General features: G+C 43.0%; 1 protein-coding gene across 2 annotated transcripts in view; it reads right to left on the bottom strand.

Moving 5' to 3' along the window:
- The window catches only part of LOC139557641 (F-actin-monooxygenase mical1-like), a 49,633-nt gene that overhangs the window by 14,081 nt on the left and 16,939 nt on the right, over window positions 1-18,613 (bottom strand). Inside the window, exons 9-22 of one of the 2 annotated variants that reach the window (XM_071372701.1) lie at window positions 17,663-17,920; window positions 13,833-13,948; window positions 13,399-13,525; window positions 12,591-12,678; window positions 10,207-10,354; window positions 9,731-9,927; window positions 7,067-7,167; window positions 6,412-6,465; window positions 5,817-6,051; window positions 4,683-4,753; window positions 3,792-4,449; window positions 2,282-2,500; window positions 1,909-2,051; window positions 570-683 (exon numbers count right to left, since the gene is read on the bottom strand). In XM_071372701.1, coding sequence (XP_071228802.1) covers window positions 570-683; window positions 1,909-2,051; window positions 2,282-2,500; window positions 3,792-4,449; window positions 4,683-4,753; window positions 5,817-6,051; window positions 6,412-6,465; window positions 7,067-7,167; window positions 9,731-9,927; window positions 10,207-10,354; window positions 12,591-12,678; window positions 13,399-13,525; window positions 13,833-13,948; window positions 17,663-17,920 — 2,529 coding nt within the window. The remainder of the gene's footprint in view (window positions 1-569; window positions 684-1,908; window positions 2,052-2,281; window positions 2,501-3,791; window positions 4,450-4,682; window positions 4,754-5,816; window positions 6,052-6,411; window positions 6,466-7,066; window positions 7,168-9,730; window positions 9,928-10,206; window positions 10,355-12,590; window positions 12,679-13,398; window positions 13,526-13,832; window positions 13,949-17,662; window positions 17,921-18,613) is intronic. The other variant, XM_071372702.1, reaches the window with a different exon arrangement.

The raw sequence follows: 18,613 nt of genomic DNA, 5'->3' as shown, positions 1-18,613 counted from the left end.
TCTTTATATAAATATGAACTTTATCAAACAAAACATGCATGTATTGTGTAACATGAAGTCCTATGAGTGTCATCTGATGAAGATAATCAAAGGTTAGTGAATCATTTTATCTCTATTTCTGCTTTTTCTGACTGCTATCTTTTGCTGGAAAAATGGCTGTGCTTATTGTGTTTTGGTGTTGACCTAACATAATCGTTTGTAGTGCTTTCGCTGAAAAGCATATTTGAAATCGACACTTTGGTGGGATTAACAACAAGATTACCTTTAAAATTATATAAGACACATGTATGTTTGAGGAATTTTAATTATGAGATTTCTGTTGTTTGAATTTGGCGCCCTGCACTTTCACTGGCTGTTGTCATATCGATCCCGGTAGCGGGATTGCAGCCATAAGAAGTTTTAAAGGGATACTGCGAGATTCTGGCAATTTTTTTTACTTACCCAGAGTCAGATGAACTCGTGGATACCATTTGTATGTCAAATCAAATTTTATTTGTCACATGCGCAGAATACAACAAGTATGCTAACTATCCCAAAGCAGAGCTGATTAGATAACTTGGTGAACTGACCTGGGCTTTGTGGAAGCGCTGCATCTCAGATGTTTTGGCCCGACGCGCCAAAGTCCTCATCTTCATCAGCTGTAGCTTCTCAGCCTTCACAGGGTCTGAAGGGACGATCTGGAACTAGACACAGCAGACTAAGTGTGAGTGTGTGTGTAGCTAATAATAATAATAATAATAATAATAATAATAATAATATACAGTACCAGGCAAAAGTTTGGACACACCTACTCATTCAAGGGTTTTTCTTTATTTTTAATATTTTCTACATTGTAAAATAATAGTGAAGACATCAAAACTATGAAATAACACATGGAATCATGTAGTAACTAAAAAAACAAATCAAAATATATTTTAGATTCTTCAAAGTAGCCACCCTTTCCCTGATAAAAGCTTTGCACTCTTGGAATTATCTCAACCAGCTTCACCTGGAATGCTTTTATAACAGTCGTGAAGGAGTTCCCACAAAAAAATCTAAAATTTGGACTCATCAGACCAAAGGACAGATTTCCACTGGTCTAATATCCATTGCTTGTGTTTCTTGGCTCAAGCAAGTCTCTTCTTATTATTGGTGTCCTTTAGTAGTGGTTTCTTTGCAGCAATTTGACCATAAAGGCTTGATTCACGCAGTCTCCTCTGAACAGTTGATGTTGAGATGTGTCTGTTACTTGAAATCTGTGAAGCATTTATTTGGGCTGCAATCTGAGGTGCAGTTAACTCTAATTAACTTATCCTCTGCAACAGAGGTAACGCTGGGTCTTCCTTTCCTGTGGTGGTCCTCATGAGAGCCAGTTTCATCATAGTGCTTGATGAAACGTTCAGAGTTCTTGAAATTTTTCAGATTGACTGACCTTCATGTCTTAAAGTAACCATGGACTGTCGTTTCTCTTTGCTTATTTGAGCTGTTCTTGCCATAATAAGGACTTGGTCTTTTACTAAATAGGGCCATCTTCTGTATACCACCCCTACCTTGTCACAACACAAATTATTGTCTCAAATGCATTAAGAAGGAAATAAATTCCACAACTTAACAAGGCACACCTGTTAATTGAAATGCATTCCAGGTGACAACCCCATGAAGCTGGATGAGAGAATGCCAATAGTGTGCAAAGCTGCCATCAAGGCAAAGGGTAGCTACTTTGAAGAATCTCAAATATAAAATATATTTTGATTTGTTTAACACCTTTTTGGTTACTACATTATTCCATATGTGATATTGCATAGTTTTGATGTCTTCACTATTATTCTACAATGAATAGGTGTGTCCAGACTTTTGACTGGTACTGTATATATAATGAAATTCCATAGATGGAATTAAAATGCCAGCTAAACAAGTCCCAGTCCTTACCTTATCATCATATAAATCCATGCCATCTACTCCAAACATATCCAACTCATCATCATCATCATCATCATCATCAGCAGCAGCAGCAGCAGCAGCAGCAGCAGCAGCACCACCATCTTCGGATACACTGTGGTGATAGTGTACTTCTGTGAAGATAGAGAAATAAAACAATTCATTCAGGACAGATATGAAGAACATGGGAATCAACAACTGCTGGTTGCTCTTTGGGGGTCCAGGTCAGGTATCTGGAAAGCACTTTTGTGACAACTGTTGCTGTACAAAGCCTATACAAATACATGCTATTTATTTAATAGATAGATAAATACTGTGGCAAAGCTGAGACAGTCCAACCACACCACTTTACAGGGAGCTTTACCTGGTTGGCTGTTGAGGACGCTGAAGCGGTAGTCCCTCCTCGGCCGAGGGGAGGAGAGGTTCCAGGGGGAGAACTTGGAGCGGACCCTGCCGTGTTGACCCTGGCCCTCCTCAGGCTCCTCTTTCCTTCTGAAGCAGCGGCGGTTCCTGAGCTCCCGGATGTGTCCCGCCGGCCTCGGGCCCCCAATCCAGTAGCCCTCCTCCTCCTGGCAATCTGCACCTCAAATCAAACTCGATTTAACCCTCACGCTACCAACTGTGGTAATTTTGAACATAACTTATCATCATACCTCAAAAGGAGTTACAGTGCATTCGGAAAGTATTCAGACCCCTTAACTTTTTCCACATTACAGCCTTATTCTAATATTGATTAATATTGAAATTGACCTCAGGTGCATCCTGTTCACATTGATCCTCATTGAGATGTTTCTACAACTTGGAGTCCACCTGTGGTAAATTAAATTTATTGGACATGATTTGGAAAGGCACACACCTGTCTATATAAGGTCCCACAGTTGACAGTGGATGTCAGAGCAAAAACTAAGCCATGAGGTTGAAGGAATTGTCCATAGAGCTCAGAGACAGGATAATGTCGAGGCACAAATCTGGGGAAGGGTACAAAAACATTTCTGCAGCATTGAAGGTCCCCAAGACCACAGTGGCCTCCATCATTCTTAAATGGTAGAAGTTTGGAACCACCAAGAATCTTCCTAGAGCTGGCCGCCCGGCCAAACCAAGAACCTGATGGCCACTGACAGAGCTCCAGAGTTCCTCTGTGGAGATGGGAGAAACTTCTCTGCAGCACTCCACCAATCAGGTCTTTATGGTAGAGTGGCCAGACGGAAGCCACTCCTCAGTAAAAGGGAAATGACAGCCCGCTTGGAGTTTGCCAAAAGGCACTTAAAGGATTCTCAGACCATGAGAAACAAGATTCTCTGTTCTGATGAAACCAAGATTGAACACTTTGGCCTGAATACCAAGCGACATGTCTGGAGGAAACTAGGCACTGCTCATCACCTGGCCAATACCATCCCTACGGTGAAGCATGGAGGTAGCAGGATCATGCTGTGGGGATCTTTTTTAGCAGCAGGGACTGAGCAATCTACAGAGATCCTTGATGAAAACATGCTCCAGAGCGCTCATGACCTCAGACTGGGGGGAAGGTTCCCCTTCCAATAGGACAACGACCCTAAGCACACAGCCAAGGCAACGCAGGAGCGGCTTAGGGACAAGTCTCTGAATGTCCTTGACTGGCCCAGCCAGAGCCCGGACTTGAACCCGATCGAACATCTCTGGAGAGACCTGAAAATAGCTGTGCAGTCAACCTGAGCTAGTCCAACCCAACAGAGCTTGAGATGATCTGTAGCGAAGAACTCCCCAAATACAGGTGTGCCATGCTTGTAGTGTCATACCCGTGAAAACTCCTCCCCATTTAAAATCCTAACACTTACAGTTAAAACACAGTAGAAGAGATCAAAACAAACAAAAGCAATAATAGAGAGGAGGAATACCTGGAGATTTGGGTGGGCTGGGACCCCCTGCTGTGGCTGTTGAAGAGGAGCAGGAGGAAGAACCAGGTGTCTCTGAGTCAGAGTCCAGGCTGAAGCTCAGGTTGACTAATTGGTTATTCTCCTTGTCAGTGAGCTGCAGCTTCCGCTGGGACTGCTTCGCCCTGGAGTCAGGGGCTGGGGTTGACTTGGGGGTCCCTTTCTCTCCTGCTGCTCCGAGGGACCCCTTCTCCCCTACATGGGCCGGTGACATGTCCCTTTTTGGGGTGGGGAGGACGGTGCGTGGTTTGGGTACAGGAGGGGAGGCCTGAGGGCTGGGGATTTCCGAACAAGACAGACGAGGTTTTGGGACAGGGGTCGGGGGGTATGAGGGGGGATCCTCGACCCTCTCCTTCCCCTCCTTTTCTTCCTCCACCTCACTGGCCTTAAACCCTTTCTCCAGGAAAACGTCTATGGGTGGATTTGGTGGGACATGGGGCTCCTCTACAGGATTAGATTGTTTGCTGCTGGGGTGTTCCTCACCCTGAGGAGCCATTGGTTTAGGAAGACCCGAGTCTAGAGAGTACTCTTCATCATCATCTTCAGAGGGACAAGGTGAGTGCTCTTCACTGGAGATCCCATTCACACCTCTCTCCTTCTCATTGTGATCTTCTATTGTATTCTGGAAGGGAAGAAATTCAATGAATGGAAGAAGCACTGTATCATTGGCATTGTATTATGTGATTAAACATTCCTCTATAAATGAATGGTTAAAGCACAATGTCCTGTGAAATGAACTAGTCTTGTGAGTCAAAAGCAATGTATTACATAGACAAGTAAGCCACAAGCTGGCAACATGGTATGCAACAGAACGGTTTAATTTCCCATCTGCTCAAACTCAGAACAGAGACCCACCTGAACGGATGGGCATTGTTCCCCGTTCTCCATCTCTAGTTGTTCAGAGTGCAGCTCACAGTAGAACTTCCCTGAGGGCACATGAGAAGGAAAACAACAGCTTTCAGAGAGTCTGGATCACGTTAGAGAGAGACGCTACTTGATAACCCTTTCTCCTGTTCCCCTTTTCACATGAACCATCAAACATGTAAAAGGGTATCTTTTATTAATCTTTCATATGCTGCATAAATAAATAAAACTGTGCTGTATTTATCATCCGGAAATGTAAGTTTTAACTTCCTACAGGTACGACAGCTTTTGGAATAGACATAGCTATATTCTGTTTCTGTATTGACAAAAGAGGGAGTAATTTGCAGCCTTTTTGCGAACAGACCAAATTTAACATAACATTTCACACAAAATATTTCCAAGCTTGAGTAAATAATGACCATGGAAGTCCCACTTGTACAATATCATGATGTTCCATTGTACAGTAACATGATGTTCTACTGTACAGTAACATGATGTTCTACTGTACAGTAACATGACGTTCTATTGTATAGTAACATGATGTTCTACTGTACAGTAACATGACGTTCTATTGTTCTACTGTACAGTAACATGATGTTCTATTGTATAGTAACATGATGTTCTACTGTACAGTAACATGACGTTCTATTGTATAGTAACATGATGTTCTACTGTACAGTAACATGACGTTCTATTGTTCTACTGTACAGTAACATGCTCTATTGTACAGTAACATGATGTTGTATTGTTCTAGTGTACAGTAACATGATGTTCTACTGTACAGTAACATGATGTTCTACTGTACAGTAACATGATGTTGTATTGTTCTAGTGTACAGTAACATGATGTTGTATTGTTCTAGTGTACAGTAACATGATGTTCTACTGTACAGTAACATGATGTTCTACTGTACAGTAACATGTTTTATTGTTCTATTGTACAGTAACATGATGTTCTATTATAGAATCTTGTTTAAAAAAAACTATGCTTCTAAAAGATTCAAAAGGCTCATTGGGACCCTATAAATAACATTTGTTACTAAAATTGCAGACTACCCACTAGTCTATTGCCCTGAAAAAGAGTACCCGAGTATAGCCTGTGGTACAAGCGGTGCTCACTACTCACCAGTGTGCTGGTTGAAGGTATACCCGCCCAGTCTAAGGGTGGTGCCGCACTGATGGCAGGTGAAGCAGCTACGGTGGAATAACTTTCCCTCAGTACTGATCCTCTCCAGAACATAGACCCGCTGGTAACAGAAGTAACACTCCTCATTGCTACTGATGCCTGGCGTCAGGCTCGGTTCAGGGTCAGGGTTCACAGGGTCAGGGTTCACCGTAGGGGCTGAGAGAGGAGCTAAAGGCTGGGGGGAAAGAAATTGAGAGCAACGGTAATATTTTTTACAGTAGTTCAATAACATAGCACAAAAACACCTGCTTATGGTTCAACATTAGGGAGTTGTCCTGAAGGCCAAAGAAAGACGCACAATACAAAATGACAAATCTGATGGGCTCAACAACTCTTCACTCTGTACATGTCTCTGGGTTCTGTATCCCAGTAGTAATCAAATAGAGGAACAAAGCACAGAAACACAGTATAGTATAGCAGTTGGATTAGTCCTGAAGTCTGCAGATACATCCATCAATAAAGGGAAAGGTAAGCTCTGTACTGTATGTGAGCCTCTGATAATAAGGATATCATTTGTATTCTAGACACTACTCACATCCTTTTCCTCTCCCATCATCCTTTTCTCTTCTTTCTTGCTTGCCAGTCTCTCCTGTGTAAAAGAGAAAACAGTCATGTGACCACGTTTATGGTTTAAAATTACAGTGACTGAATAACCTCAAAATGACCAATGCTTTAGATATTATCTTGCATGTTTGAAAAGTATCTTTGCCATTACAGTTGATTTTGGAAAAGGCCAAAAAAGGCCCAAATAAATTGTAAACCTCATGCAGTATGGTCTTATTTATAATACAGAACTAAAACAATCAAATGATCATTAAAAATACTGTAACTAGTGAAAATTGAATGTACAATGAAAGTATAATCACAAGAAACAAACTAAAATGACAAGGCATAAGAATTTGAGGTTCTCATCTCGAAAACTCTGATATTAAGTACATAATCTAGCTACAGTAGTCTCAGCAACAACATGCAGCTGCTTGTTTGAGCGCACCTCGCGGCTCTGCAGGGAGTTGCATGAAAAAGAATGACGTCCATATGAACTTGAGGTAGGCCTACTCTCCTTTTCACCCAAAAGACAACTGGTTTTGCACAAATGTTCTTATCCAGTCAATCCCTGATATTAAATAAACACTAAACAGCCAACCACAGTGGTCTCAGTGACAACATGCAGCTGCTTGCCTGAACCTTACCTTGCGTCGCTGCAGAGAGTTGTGCTTGAGGTTGTTGAGGAAGACCACAGCAGCCCGAAAAGACAGGGTCTTGGATGGCTTCAGGGGAAAGCTCTGAGGTTCTGCAGCAGAGAGAGAAATACACACAAGCTTTAGTGTCCTCCTGCTCTGTTCTGGCGGAACAACAAACATGCTCATCTGTGTGTCAGCCAGCCAGCCGATCCCCTTACATAGTGATACTCTACCTCCAGCATCACAGAGACAAGACAAAGCCAAGCGGAGCAACCGCTCTTCAAGCCTGCTTCCAAATGCTGGATCCCCACTGAAAATCTCTCTCCTACACACTCTGCTAGTATTTACCAGAAATAGCTCCGGCAGCAAAAACAGCCCGGGAAAATCTGTACTCCTCACAGGAATAGTAGCTAGATCTCTTTTAGGTGAGGCTGAGGCTAGTCCCACCCGAGCCTGATAAGCCATTTCCTCAGAGGCTGATGCTGTTTGCTTTGGCTGCTGCCTGGCTTACCCACCGACCGCAGGAGAGTGGCACAACCGTGGCAGCCAATCAGGGCTGGTTATGAGCTCAGCCCCAGCTACTCTAACCATAGGCATGCTGGGTAATGCTCTTAAAGTGACAATGACAGCCCCTCTCCCTTTTATCAACATCAAACACATTTCAGAGGGAAAACACTATTGATACAGTTAATCTTGCTCCAGCGTTTTAAGAAATGCCAACTAGAAATATGCCAATAAACATCTTCATGTAATGAATACAACTATGCTCAATGACAAGATAACAATGTCACAGTAACAGAAAAGTATATAAATATACATAATGTAGTCTCGTGAAAACAGACCAACAGCACTTTCTTGTTCCAGATAGCTGGAGTCAAGGCTACAAGTGATCAAACAAACAATCACAGTGATTATTACGTAACATGTACGACAATCATTGCCCTAATGCAGGTATTCCCAAACTGGGGCATTGTAGGGGGTACGCCAAATTACGTCGGGGGTACGCAATATAAAAATGTGATTCACATTTTTTTTTTATGTAAAAACAAACAATGGGGGTATACATTTGGGTGAGGTTTTTTTCTCGCCTGAGTAGCCTCGTTTCACTGCCAAAAATAAAATTAAACCATCTAGTGTTCAGAAAAATAACAACACAATGTTAAATACAGGTATCCTAGTCAAATAATGAACATCCAATCACATTAACCGCTACTCTCTCGCGGAAATTCCACTAACGGTCAGTATGTAGCTAAACGTAGCTGCTGCTCATGTTGGTATCTGTACTGATGGCGCAAAAGCCATGACAGGGAGACATAGTGGAGTGGTAACGCGTGTGCAAGCAGTTGCTCCCGACGCCATTTGGGGACACTGCAGCATCCACCGAGAGGCTTTTGCTGCCAAGGAAATGCCTGACAGCTTGAAAGACGTTTTGGACACTACAGTGAAAATGGTTAACTTTGTTAAAGCAAGGCACCTGAACTCTCGTGTATTTTCTGCATTTTGCAATGATATGTGCAGCGACCATGTAACGCTTTTACAACATACAGAAGTGCGCTGGTTATCAAAGGGCAAAGTATTGACACATTTTTTTAAATTGAGAGACGAGCCTAAAGTTTTCTTTATTGACCATAATTTTCACTTGTCTGACCACTTGCATGATGATGAGTTTCTCACACGGCTGGCCTTTCTGGGTGATTTTTTTCCTCGCCTGAATGATCTGAATCTAGGATTACATAGACTCTCCGCAACTATATTCAATGTGCGGGACAAAATTGAGGCTATGATTAAGAAGTTGGAGCTCTTCTCTGTCTGCATTAACAAGGACAAGACACAGGTCTTTCAATCGTTCTATGATTTTTTTGTGTGCAAATGAACTCAAGCTTACGGACAATGTCTAATGTGATGTAGGGAAGCACCTGAGTGAGTTGGGTGCGCAATTACGCAGGTTCTTTCCCGAAACGAACAGAACAAACAACTGGATTCGTTATCCCTTTCATGCCCTGCCTCCAGTCCACTTATCGATATCTGAACAAGAGAGACTCATCGAAATTGCAACAAGCGGTTCTGTGAAAACTGAATTTAATGAGAAGCCACTGCCAGATTTCTGGACTGGCCTGCGCTCAGAGTATCCTGCCTTGGCAAATCGCGCTGTTAAGACACTGATGCCTTTTGCAACCACGTACCTATGTGAGAGTGGATTCTCGGCCCTCACTAGCATGAAAACTAAATACAGGCACAGACTGTGTGTGGAAATGATTTAAGACTGAGACTCTCTCCAATACAACCCAACATTGCAGAGTTATGTGCATCCTTTTAAGCACACACTTCTCATTAACCTGTGGTGAGTTATTCACAATTTTCAATGAACAAATAAGGTTTATATGTAAGATGGTTAAATAAAGAGCAAAATTATTGATTATTATTATTTGTGCCTTGTCCTATAAGAGCTCTTTGTCACTTCCCACAAGCCGGGTTGTGACAAAAACTCACACTCATTCTTATGTTTAATAAATGTATCGTATAGTGTGTGTGTGGCAGGTTTACAATGCTGGCAAAAAACAACATTTGAGAGTGCGCTGAGCCTGGTGCTAGAGGGGGTACGCAGCTGGAGGTTGAATGTTTGAAGCGGTACGGGACTATAAAAAGTTTGGGAACCACTGCCCTAATGCATACCTTTAGTAGGTGTCCTTTCATTGAATGCATCGTGGATCTGTGTGAGGTAGTGCACCATGGAGAGCTTGTCTAGCTGTCCCTTGAAAGACATCTCACTGGCTGACATTATGGGAGGGATGCCCAGCTCTCTCTCCAGGAAGTTGAAGGCCAGCTGGTTATTGTAGACTGCATTAGACTCCTCCAGAGAGGACATGTCACTGTGGAGGGAGAGGTTAGGGATAGCTACTATGTTGACCGAGGGCATGTTCAGGAGGGCACACAATAGAACAACTATTTGTAACAGAACACAGAAGTTTGTTTTCTTATTGGACAGTTAGTACCATGAATAACTTGAACAGGAAAAGTCCTTCAGACCAATTAAATTTGACTAGGCTTATGGGTAAGTTTTTCCTTCTGTAGTACTACTTGTGCATTTGCTTTGCTACATAGGTGGTGGATACGTTGACTTGACCCCCTTGTAAAGCCCAGAGACTCACATGACACGGGGTCTGAAGGTGTTGATGAGGGCACACAGGGCCAGGCCAGACCTCCAGGACTGGTTCAGATCTTTCACCTTCACCCTGTCGTACCCTGCAGTGTGCTGCTGGCACCACTTCAAAAGCACCTCAAACGCTCCAACCGAATCTGGGCCATGAACACACATAGGAACACTGCATTAGGACGATGAAACATAGTGACATTGCATCAAGGCAGGCATTGAAATAATGCTGTGATTCATACACAGACGTTTCCATTCCAAGTTGGGCATCTAAGGATGCAACAGAAAGGTTTCAGCCATTGCTATTTAATTCGGAATTTTAACACCCCTTGAATTATCAAAAAAAATATATACAAAAATTATTTGATTAAAACAATTATTTGGCCGCTATGCCAGGGGTGGGCAATTCCAGTCCTCGAGGGCCTGATTGGTGTCACAGTTTAGCCCAAGCCCCAGCTAACACGCCTGACTCAAATAAATCACCTAATCATGATCTTCAGTTTAGAATGCAATTTGATTAATCAGCTGTGTTTGCTAGGGATGGATTACCTGAACGTGTACTCAAATAATGCGCGGACCAACTGGCAAGTGTCTTCAAAGACATTTTCAAGCTCTTCCTGACAGACTCTGTAATACCTACATGTTTCAAGCAGACCACCATAGTCCCTGTGCCCAAGGAAGCAAAGGTAACCTGCCTAAATGATTCCTGCCCCGTACCACTCACGTCGGTAGCCATGAAGTGCTTTGAAAGGCTGGTCATGGCTCACATCAACACCATCATCCCAGAAACTCAAGACCCACTCCAATTCGCATACCGCCCCAACAGATGCACAGATGACACAATCTCAATCGCACTCCACACTGCCCTTTCCCAAAGGAACACCTATGTGAGAATGCTGTTCATTGACTACAGCTCAGCGTTCAACACCATAGTGCCCACAAAGGTTATTACTGGGACCATGGGACTAAACACCTCCCTCTGCAACCATATCCTGGACTTCCTGACGGGCCACATCTGCCACGCTGATCCTCAATACTGGGGCCCCTCAGGGGTGCGTGCTTAGTCCCCTCCCTGTTCACCCATGACTGCGTGGCCAAACACGACTCCAACACCATCATTAAGTTTGCTGACGACACAGGCCTGATCACCGCCAACGAGAGACCTGGCAATATGGTGCCATGACAACAACCTCTCCCTCAATGTGACGAAGACAAAGGAGCTGATCATGGACTATAGGAAAAGGCAGGCCGAACAGGCCCCCATTAACATCGACGGGCTGTAGTGAGGCGGGTCAAGAGTTTCAAGTTCTTTGGTGTTCACATCACCAACAAACTATCATGGTCCAAACACACCAAGACAGTTGACAAGAGGGCACAGCAACACCTTTTCCCCCTCAGGAGACTGAAAAGATTTGGCATGGGTCCCCAGATCCTCAAAAAGTTATACAGCTGCACGATCGAGAGCATCCTGACAGGTTGCATCACCGCCTGGTATGGCAACTGCTTGGCTTCTGACCGTAAGGCCCTACAGAGGGTAGTGGGTACGGCCCAGTACATCACTGGGGCCAAGCTTCCTACCATCCAGGATCTATATACTAGGCGGTGTCAAAAATTGTAAATGACTCCAGTTACCCAAGTCATAGACTATTCTCTCTCCTACTGCACAGCAAGCAGTACCGGAGCGCCTAGGACCAAAAGGCTCCTTAACAGCTTCTACCCCCAAGCCATAAGACTGCTGAACAATTAATCAATCAAATGGCCACCCAGACTATTTACATTGACACGCCCCCCCCTTTGTTTTCACACTGCTGCTACTCGCTGTTTATTATCTATGTATAGTCACTTTATCCCTACCTACATGTACAAAATAACTCGACTAACCTGTACCCCCACACATTGACTTGGTACCGGTACGCCCTGTAAATAGCCTCGTTATTTTTTATTTAACTATTTTTACTTTAGTTTAATTAGTAAATATTTTCTTCGATCTTTCTTGAACTACATTGTTGGTTAAGGGCTTGTAAATAAGCATTTCACGGTAAGGTTGTATTCGGAGAATGTGACAAATAAAATTTGATTTGATTTACTGCTATTAGCCCATACAAACGCATTGAATAACAGATTCACTACATGGAACAGATAATCCCCCCCCCCCAACAAAAATCTAAGGGCAGTTTGACCTGAAGTGTCTGACCTATATCTATTTGAGAGATATAACTAAGATCAGGAAACATCATTGAATTTGTTTTTTTACATGTATTTAATGGGTTGTAGTCTCTGCGTGCCCATGATCTCAGCACAGCACAGCCGTGCCAAAACCAAAATGAATCACACCCCTGCCCCTCATGCATTATTGCTTTAGTAATGTGAAGCCAGACTGACCTTGTCGCAGGTGACACCACTTGCCTTTCGGCTTCTTGGTGGGTCGGCCAGGATTAAGGTGTTCTTCCACGTCATAGAGGCGTTTCACCTTCGTAATGCATGCAAAGAGAGGGAATACCAAGAAACAATAGAGTTGAGATCAACTTCACACTGAAGCCAGAACATAGTAGCCTGGTAACATATGCGTTTGTGCTGTCTTGCCAACTTCTATGGTCATTGTCAAGCAACAAGCATAGGAGTTGGCTATACAGCACAAACAGATCTGGGACTAGGCTAAGAACACAGCAGGCTTCATAAAGGCAGAAGCTGGGGTTTGGTTTGATGCAGTGTAATTGATCTGGTAGCTTGTGAAAACTCTCCAAAGCCTTTTAGATCAATACTCCTCTAGTGGGGGGGGGGGGGTTAAAAACCGTTTCCCATTCGGCTCACCACAAAATACAAACACACAGCAGTTTCCTGACAATGCATGAATACTATAGGAAATATACACCAAAATGGGGGAGCAGCACTGATCTATTTCAAAACGTGTTTACAATGTTACACAGCACAATATACAGTATATTTATTTTACTAGCGTTGATACAGTGAGGCAGTCATACCCTTTCGTACTATCGTACCAACCCAAACCTTACTGAGCTGACCCTTACGCATCCCCTATAGTTGCTGTAACCATGCTGAAAAAAGGAAATGTCAAAGCCAGCACTGTGCATTTCTAGGCAGCCCAATAATGTGAATCAGGCATGAGTGTAGCTTTGTGTCGGCCCTGACTATAGAAATAGAAGGAATAGATTATATTTATGTTTTTGACCTGGATGGCCTTGACGGAGTTGAGGTTGACGTGCTGGTAGCGTGTAGCCGGGTCTATGCTGAAGGCGCTATATTTCTTACTGGTGTTCTCTGGCGTGGTCTGGGACAGGAGCTGGTAGATACTCTCTCTATTCAGTCAGAGGGAAAGACATTTTAAGAGATAGTTCTACCTCAGAAACTCACTATGGAACTGAAGAAGCTCAAACTAAAGAACAGAAGATTCCGATGGGTTTGTACAGTAAGATTTTTTACAAGCAGCTGCCTGTGAATTAATGGATGTTCAAAGATATACAGTTACAAGACTAGAGTGGCATTACTAGTTGAAGAATTCTCTCTGAAAGCCCAGCCAGGGTAGTCCCTTCTATACAGTGAAGAGGGATGGTCACATGCTTTTAAAGGTGGTGTTATTGATCATATAGGAAAACACTTCTTTACCGTTCAGCAAGGACTTCCATGTGGGGTCTTCCCTTGCCCCAGCTCCTAACCATCCATGCTGTGTCGAAGGCAGCCAGGAACCCACGGGCAATACCTGTTCCCAGAGGCCAAAACGGCTATGGACACACACACACAAACACAAACACAAACACACAACCTTTAGAATTATTAATTGACATGATAACTTGTCAGATTTAAAAGGAAATAAAGGTAAAGGAAGGAAATAAAGGTATGATGCTCTGTGCTGATCTAAAATGGATTAAATAAATACAAATCCTCAATCTACACACAATGCCCCATAATGATGAACCAAAAACAGGTTTTTAGAAATGTTTGCAAATGTATATAAAAAAAAAAAAATCCCTTATTTACATAAGACCCTTTGCTATGAGACAGGAAAGTGAGCTCAGGTGCATCCTGTTTCCATTGATCATCCTTGAGATGTTTCTACAACTTGATTGGAGTCCACCTTTGGTAAATTGAATTGATTGGACATGACTTGGAAAGGTACACACCTGTCTATATAAGGTACCTTAGCAAAAACCAACCATGAGGTGGAAGGAATTGTCAGCAAAGCTCAGAGACAGGATTGTGTCGAGGCACAGATCTGGGGAAGGATACCAAAAGATTTTATGTGGCCTCCATCATTCTTAAATGGAAGAAGTTTGGGACCACCAAAACACTTCCAAGAGCTGGCTGCTGGGCCAAACAGAGCAATCGGGGGAGAAGGGACTTGGTCAGGGAGGTGACCAAGAACCTAAAGGTCACTGACAGAGTTCTAGAGTTGCTCTGTGGAGATGGGAGGACCTTCCCGCTTGGATTTTGCCAAGAGGCACTTAAAGGACTGACCATGAGAAACAAGATTCTCTGGTCTGATGAAACCAAGATTTGGCCTGAATGCCAAGTGTCACGTCTGGAGGAAACCTGGCACCATTCCACAGTGAAGCATAGTGGTGGCAGTATCATGCTGTGGGGATGTTTTTCCATCGGAAGATCTTGGGAGACTAGTCAGGATCGAGGGAAAGATGAACGGAGCAAAGTACAGAGAGATCCTTGAGCGCTCAGGACCTCAGACTGGGGCAATGGTTCACCTTCCAACAGGACAACAACCCCAAGCACACAGCCAAGACAATGCAGGAGTGGCTTCGGGACAAGTCTTTAAATGTCCTTGAGTGGCCCAGCCAGAGCCCGGAAAATAGCTGTGCAGCGACGCACCCCATCTAACCTGACAGAGCTTGAGAGGTTCTGCTGAGAAGAATGGAAGAAACTCCCCAAATACAGGTGTGCCAAGCTTGTAGAGTCATACCCAAGAAGACTCGAGGTTGTAATCGCTGCCAAAGGTGCTTCAACAAAGTATTGTGATTTCAGTTTTTTTATTTCTAAATTAGCTAACATTTCTAAAAACACAATTTTGCTTTGTCATTATGGGGTAGCGTGTAGATTGATGAGAGGAAAAAAACATTTAATCAATTTTAGAATAAAGCTGTAACGTAACAAAATGTGGAAAAAGTCAAGGGTCTGAATACTTTCCGAATGCACGGTGTACACTAAGTGTACAAAACATTAGGAACACCTTCCTAATATTGAGTTGCACCCCCTTTTGCCCTCAGAACAGCCTCAATTTGTCGGAGCATGGACTCTACAAGGTGTCAAAAGCGTTCCACAGCGATACTGGCCCATGTTGACTCCAATGCCTCCCACAGTTGTGTCAAGTTGCTGGATGTAATTTGGGTGGTGGACTATTCTGATGCACACAAGAAATTGTTGAGCATGAAAAACCCAGGAGTGTTGCAGTTCTTGACACACTCAAACCGGTGTGCCGGCACCTACTCCGTTCAAAAGCAATTCAATATTTTGTCACACATAAACAATCCATGTCTCAAGGCTTCTTTAACCTGTCTCCTACCCTTCATCTACACTGATTGAAGTGAATTTAATAAGTGGCATCAATAAGGGATCATAGCTTTCACCTGGATTCACCTGGTCAGTCAATGTCTTGGAAAGAGCAGGTGTCCTTAATGTTTTGTACAGTGTACAGTTGAAGTCGGAAGTTTACATACACTTGGAATCATTAAAACTTGTTTTTCAACCACTCCACAAATTTCTTGTTAACAAACTATAGTTTTGGCAAGTCGGTTAGGACATCTACTTTGTGCATGACACAAGTAATTTTTCCAACAATTGTTTATAGACATATTATTTCACTTACAATTCACTGTATCACAATTCCAATGGGTCAGAAGTTTACATACACTAAGTTGACTGTACCTTTAAACAGCTTGGAAATTTCCCGAAAATGATGTCATGGCTTTAGAAGCTTCTGATAGGCTAATTGACATCATTTGTCAAATTAAGGTGTACCTGTGGATGTATTTTAAGGCCTCCCTTCAAACTCAGTGTCTCTTTGCTTGACATCATGGGAAAATCAAAAGAAATCAGCCAAGACCTCAGAAAAAAATGTGTAGACCTCCACAAGTCTGGTTCGTCCTTGGGAGCAATTTCCAAACACCTGAAGGTACCACGTTAATCTGTACAAACAATAGTACGCAAGTATAAACACCATGGGACCACACAGCCGTCATACCGCTCAGGAAGGAGACGCGTTCTGTCTCCTAGAGAAGAACGTACTTTGGTGCGAAAAGTGCAAATCTATCCCAGAACAGCAAAGGACCTTGTGAAGATGCTGGAGGAAACGGGTACAAAAGTATCTATATCCACAGTAAAACAAGTCCTATATCGACATAACCTGAAAGGTCGCTCAGCAAGGAAGAAGCCACTGCTCCAAAACCGCCATAAAAAAGCCAGACTATGGTATGCAACTGCACATGGGGACAAAGATCATACGTTTTTGGAAAAATGTCCTCGGTCTGATGAAACAAAAATAGAACTGTTTGGCCATAATGACCATCATTGTGTTTGGAGGGAAAAGGGGGAGGCTTGCAAGCCAAAGAACACCATCCCAACCGTGAAGCACGGGGGTGGCAGCATCATGTTGTGGGGGTGCTTTGCTGCAGGAGGGACTGGTGCACTTCACAAAATAGATGGCATCGTGAGGAAGAAAAACTATGTGGATATATTGAAGCAACATCTCAAGACATCAGTCAGGAAGTTAAAGCTTGGTCGCAAATGGGTCTTCCAAATGGACAATGACCCCAAGCATACTTCCAAAGTTGTGGCAAAATGGCTTAAGGACAACAAAGTCAAGGTATTGGACTGGCCATCACAAAGCCCTGACCTCAATCCCATAGAACATTTGTGGAGAGAACTGAAAAAGCATGGCCTACAAACCTGACTCAGTTACACCAGCTCTGTCAGGAGGAATGGGCCAAAATTCACCCAACTTATTGTGGGAAGCTTGTGGAAGGCTACCTGAAATGTTTGACCCAAGTTAAACAATTGAAAGGCAATGCTACCAAATACTAATTGAGTGTATTTAAACTTCTGACCCACTGGAAAGCTTAAATAAATCGTTCTCTGTACTATTATTCTGACATTTCCCATTCTTAAAATAAAGTGGTGATCCTAACTGACCTAAGACAGGGAATTTTTACTAGGATTAAATGTCAAGAATTGTGAAAAACTGGGTTTAAATGTATTTGGCTAAGGTGCATGTAAACTTCCGACTTCAACTGTATACACACACACACACACACACACACACACACACACACACACACACACACACACACACACACACACACACACACACACACACACACACACACACACACACACACACACACACACACACACACACGTCCATGTCTGTGCCGGAGCATGTGTACGCATAAGTGAATCAAGTCCTACAACACACTGACATGACCTCTCACCTCTACCAGGCAGTCTCCCACCAGGCCCATGAGTAGTTTCTTGCCCTTTCTCTCCCTGACCAGAGAGGCGTTCTCAGCTCGGTGCATGCAGGTGAAGTCGAACATGGCCACGTCAGGCTGGCCCGCGTGGTTCTGGGCAAACTGCATGTCGGGCAGGCAGTGGCCCGTGGAGAACTGGGCAGCATCGTAGGCGTAACGCAACAAGGCCTCCTGGTCCACATTTACCTGGGCCAGAAGCTTATCGGCATCACTAAAGTCCTGGAGGCAGAGGGAACATATTGGAGGTGGTCACCATAGAGATATATAACTGTTTTATATCTATGGTGGTCACAGAGGGAACAACATCAGTGGTGGAAAAAGTACCCAATTGTCATACTTGAGTAAAAGTAAAAGATACCTTAATAGAAAATGACTAAAGTAAAAGTGAAAGTCACCCAGTAAAATACTACTTGAGTAAAAGTCTAAAATTATTTGGTTTAAAATATACTTAAGTATGAAAAGTAAAAGTATGAATCATTTCTAATTACTTATATTAAGCAAACCAGTAGGCACAATATTTGCGTTTTCTTTACATTTACTGATAGCCAGGGGGACACTCCAACACTTAGACACTGCTTACAAACAAAGCATTTGTGTTACGGAGTCCGCCACATCAGAGGCAGTGGGGATGACCAGGGATGTCCTCTTGATAAGTGTGTGAATTGGACCATGTTCTCTCCTACTAAGCATTCAAAATGTAACAAGTTCTTTTGGGTGTCAGGGAAAATGTATGGAGTAAAAAGTACATACTTTTCTATAGGAATGTAGTGAAGTAAAAGTACAAGTTGTCAAAAATATTAATAGTAAAGTACAGATACCCCCAAAAAACTACTTAAGTAGTACTTTAAAGTATTTTTTACACCACTGAACAACATATCATCAAATAGAATAGAAATCGTAAATGAATTCATC

Source organism: Salvelinus alpinus, chromosome 28, assembly GCF_045679555.1.
Source record: "Salvelinus alpinus chromosome 28, SLU_Salpinus.1, whole genome shotgun sequence".
Taxonomy (NCBI): Eukaryota; Metazoa; Chordata; class Actinopteri; order Salmoniformes; family Salmonidae; genus Salvelinus; species Salvelinus alpinus.
This window is presented reverse-complemented; position numbering and strand designations above follow the sequence as displayed.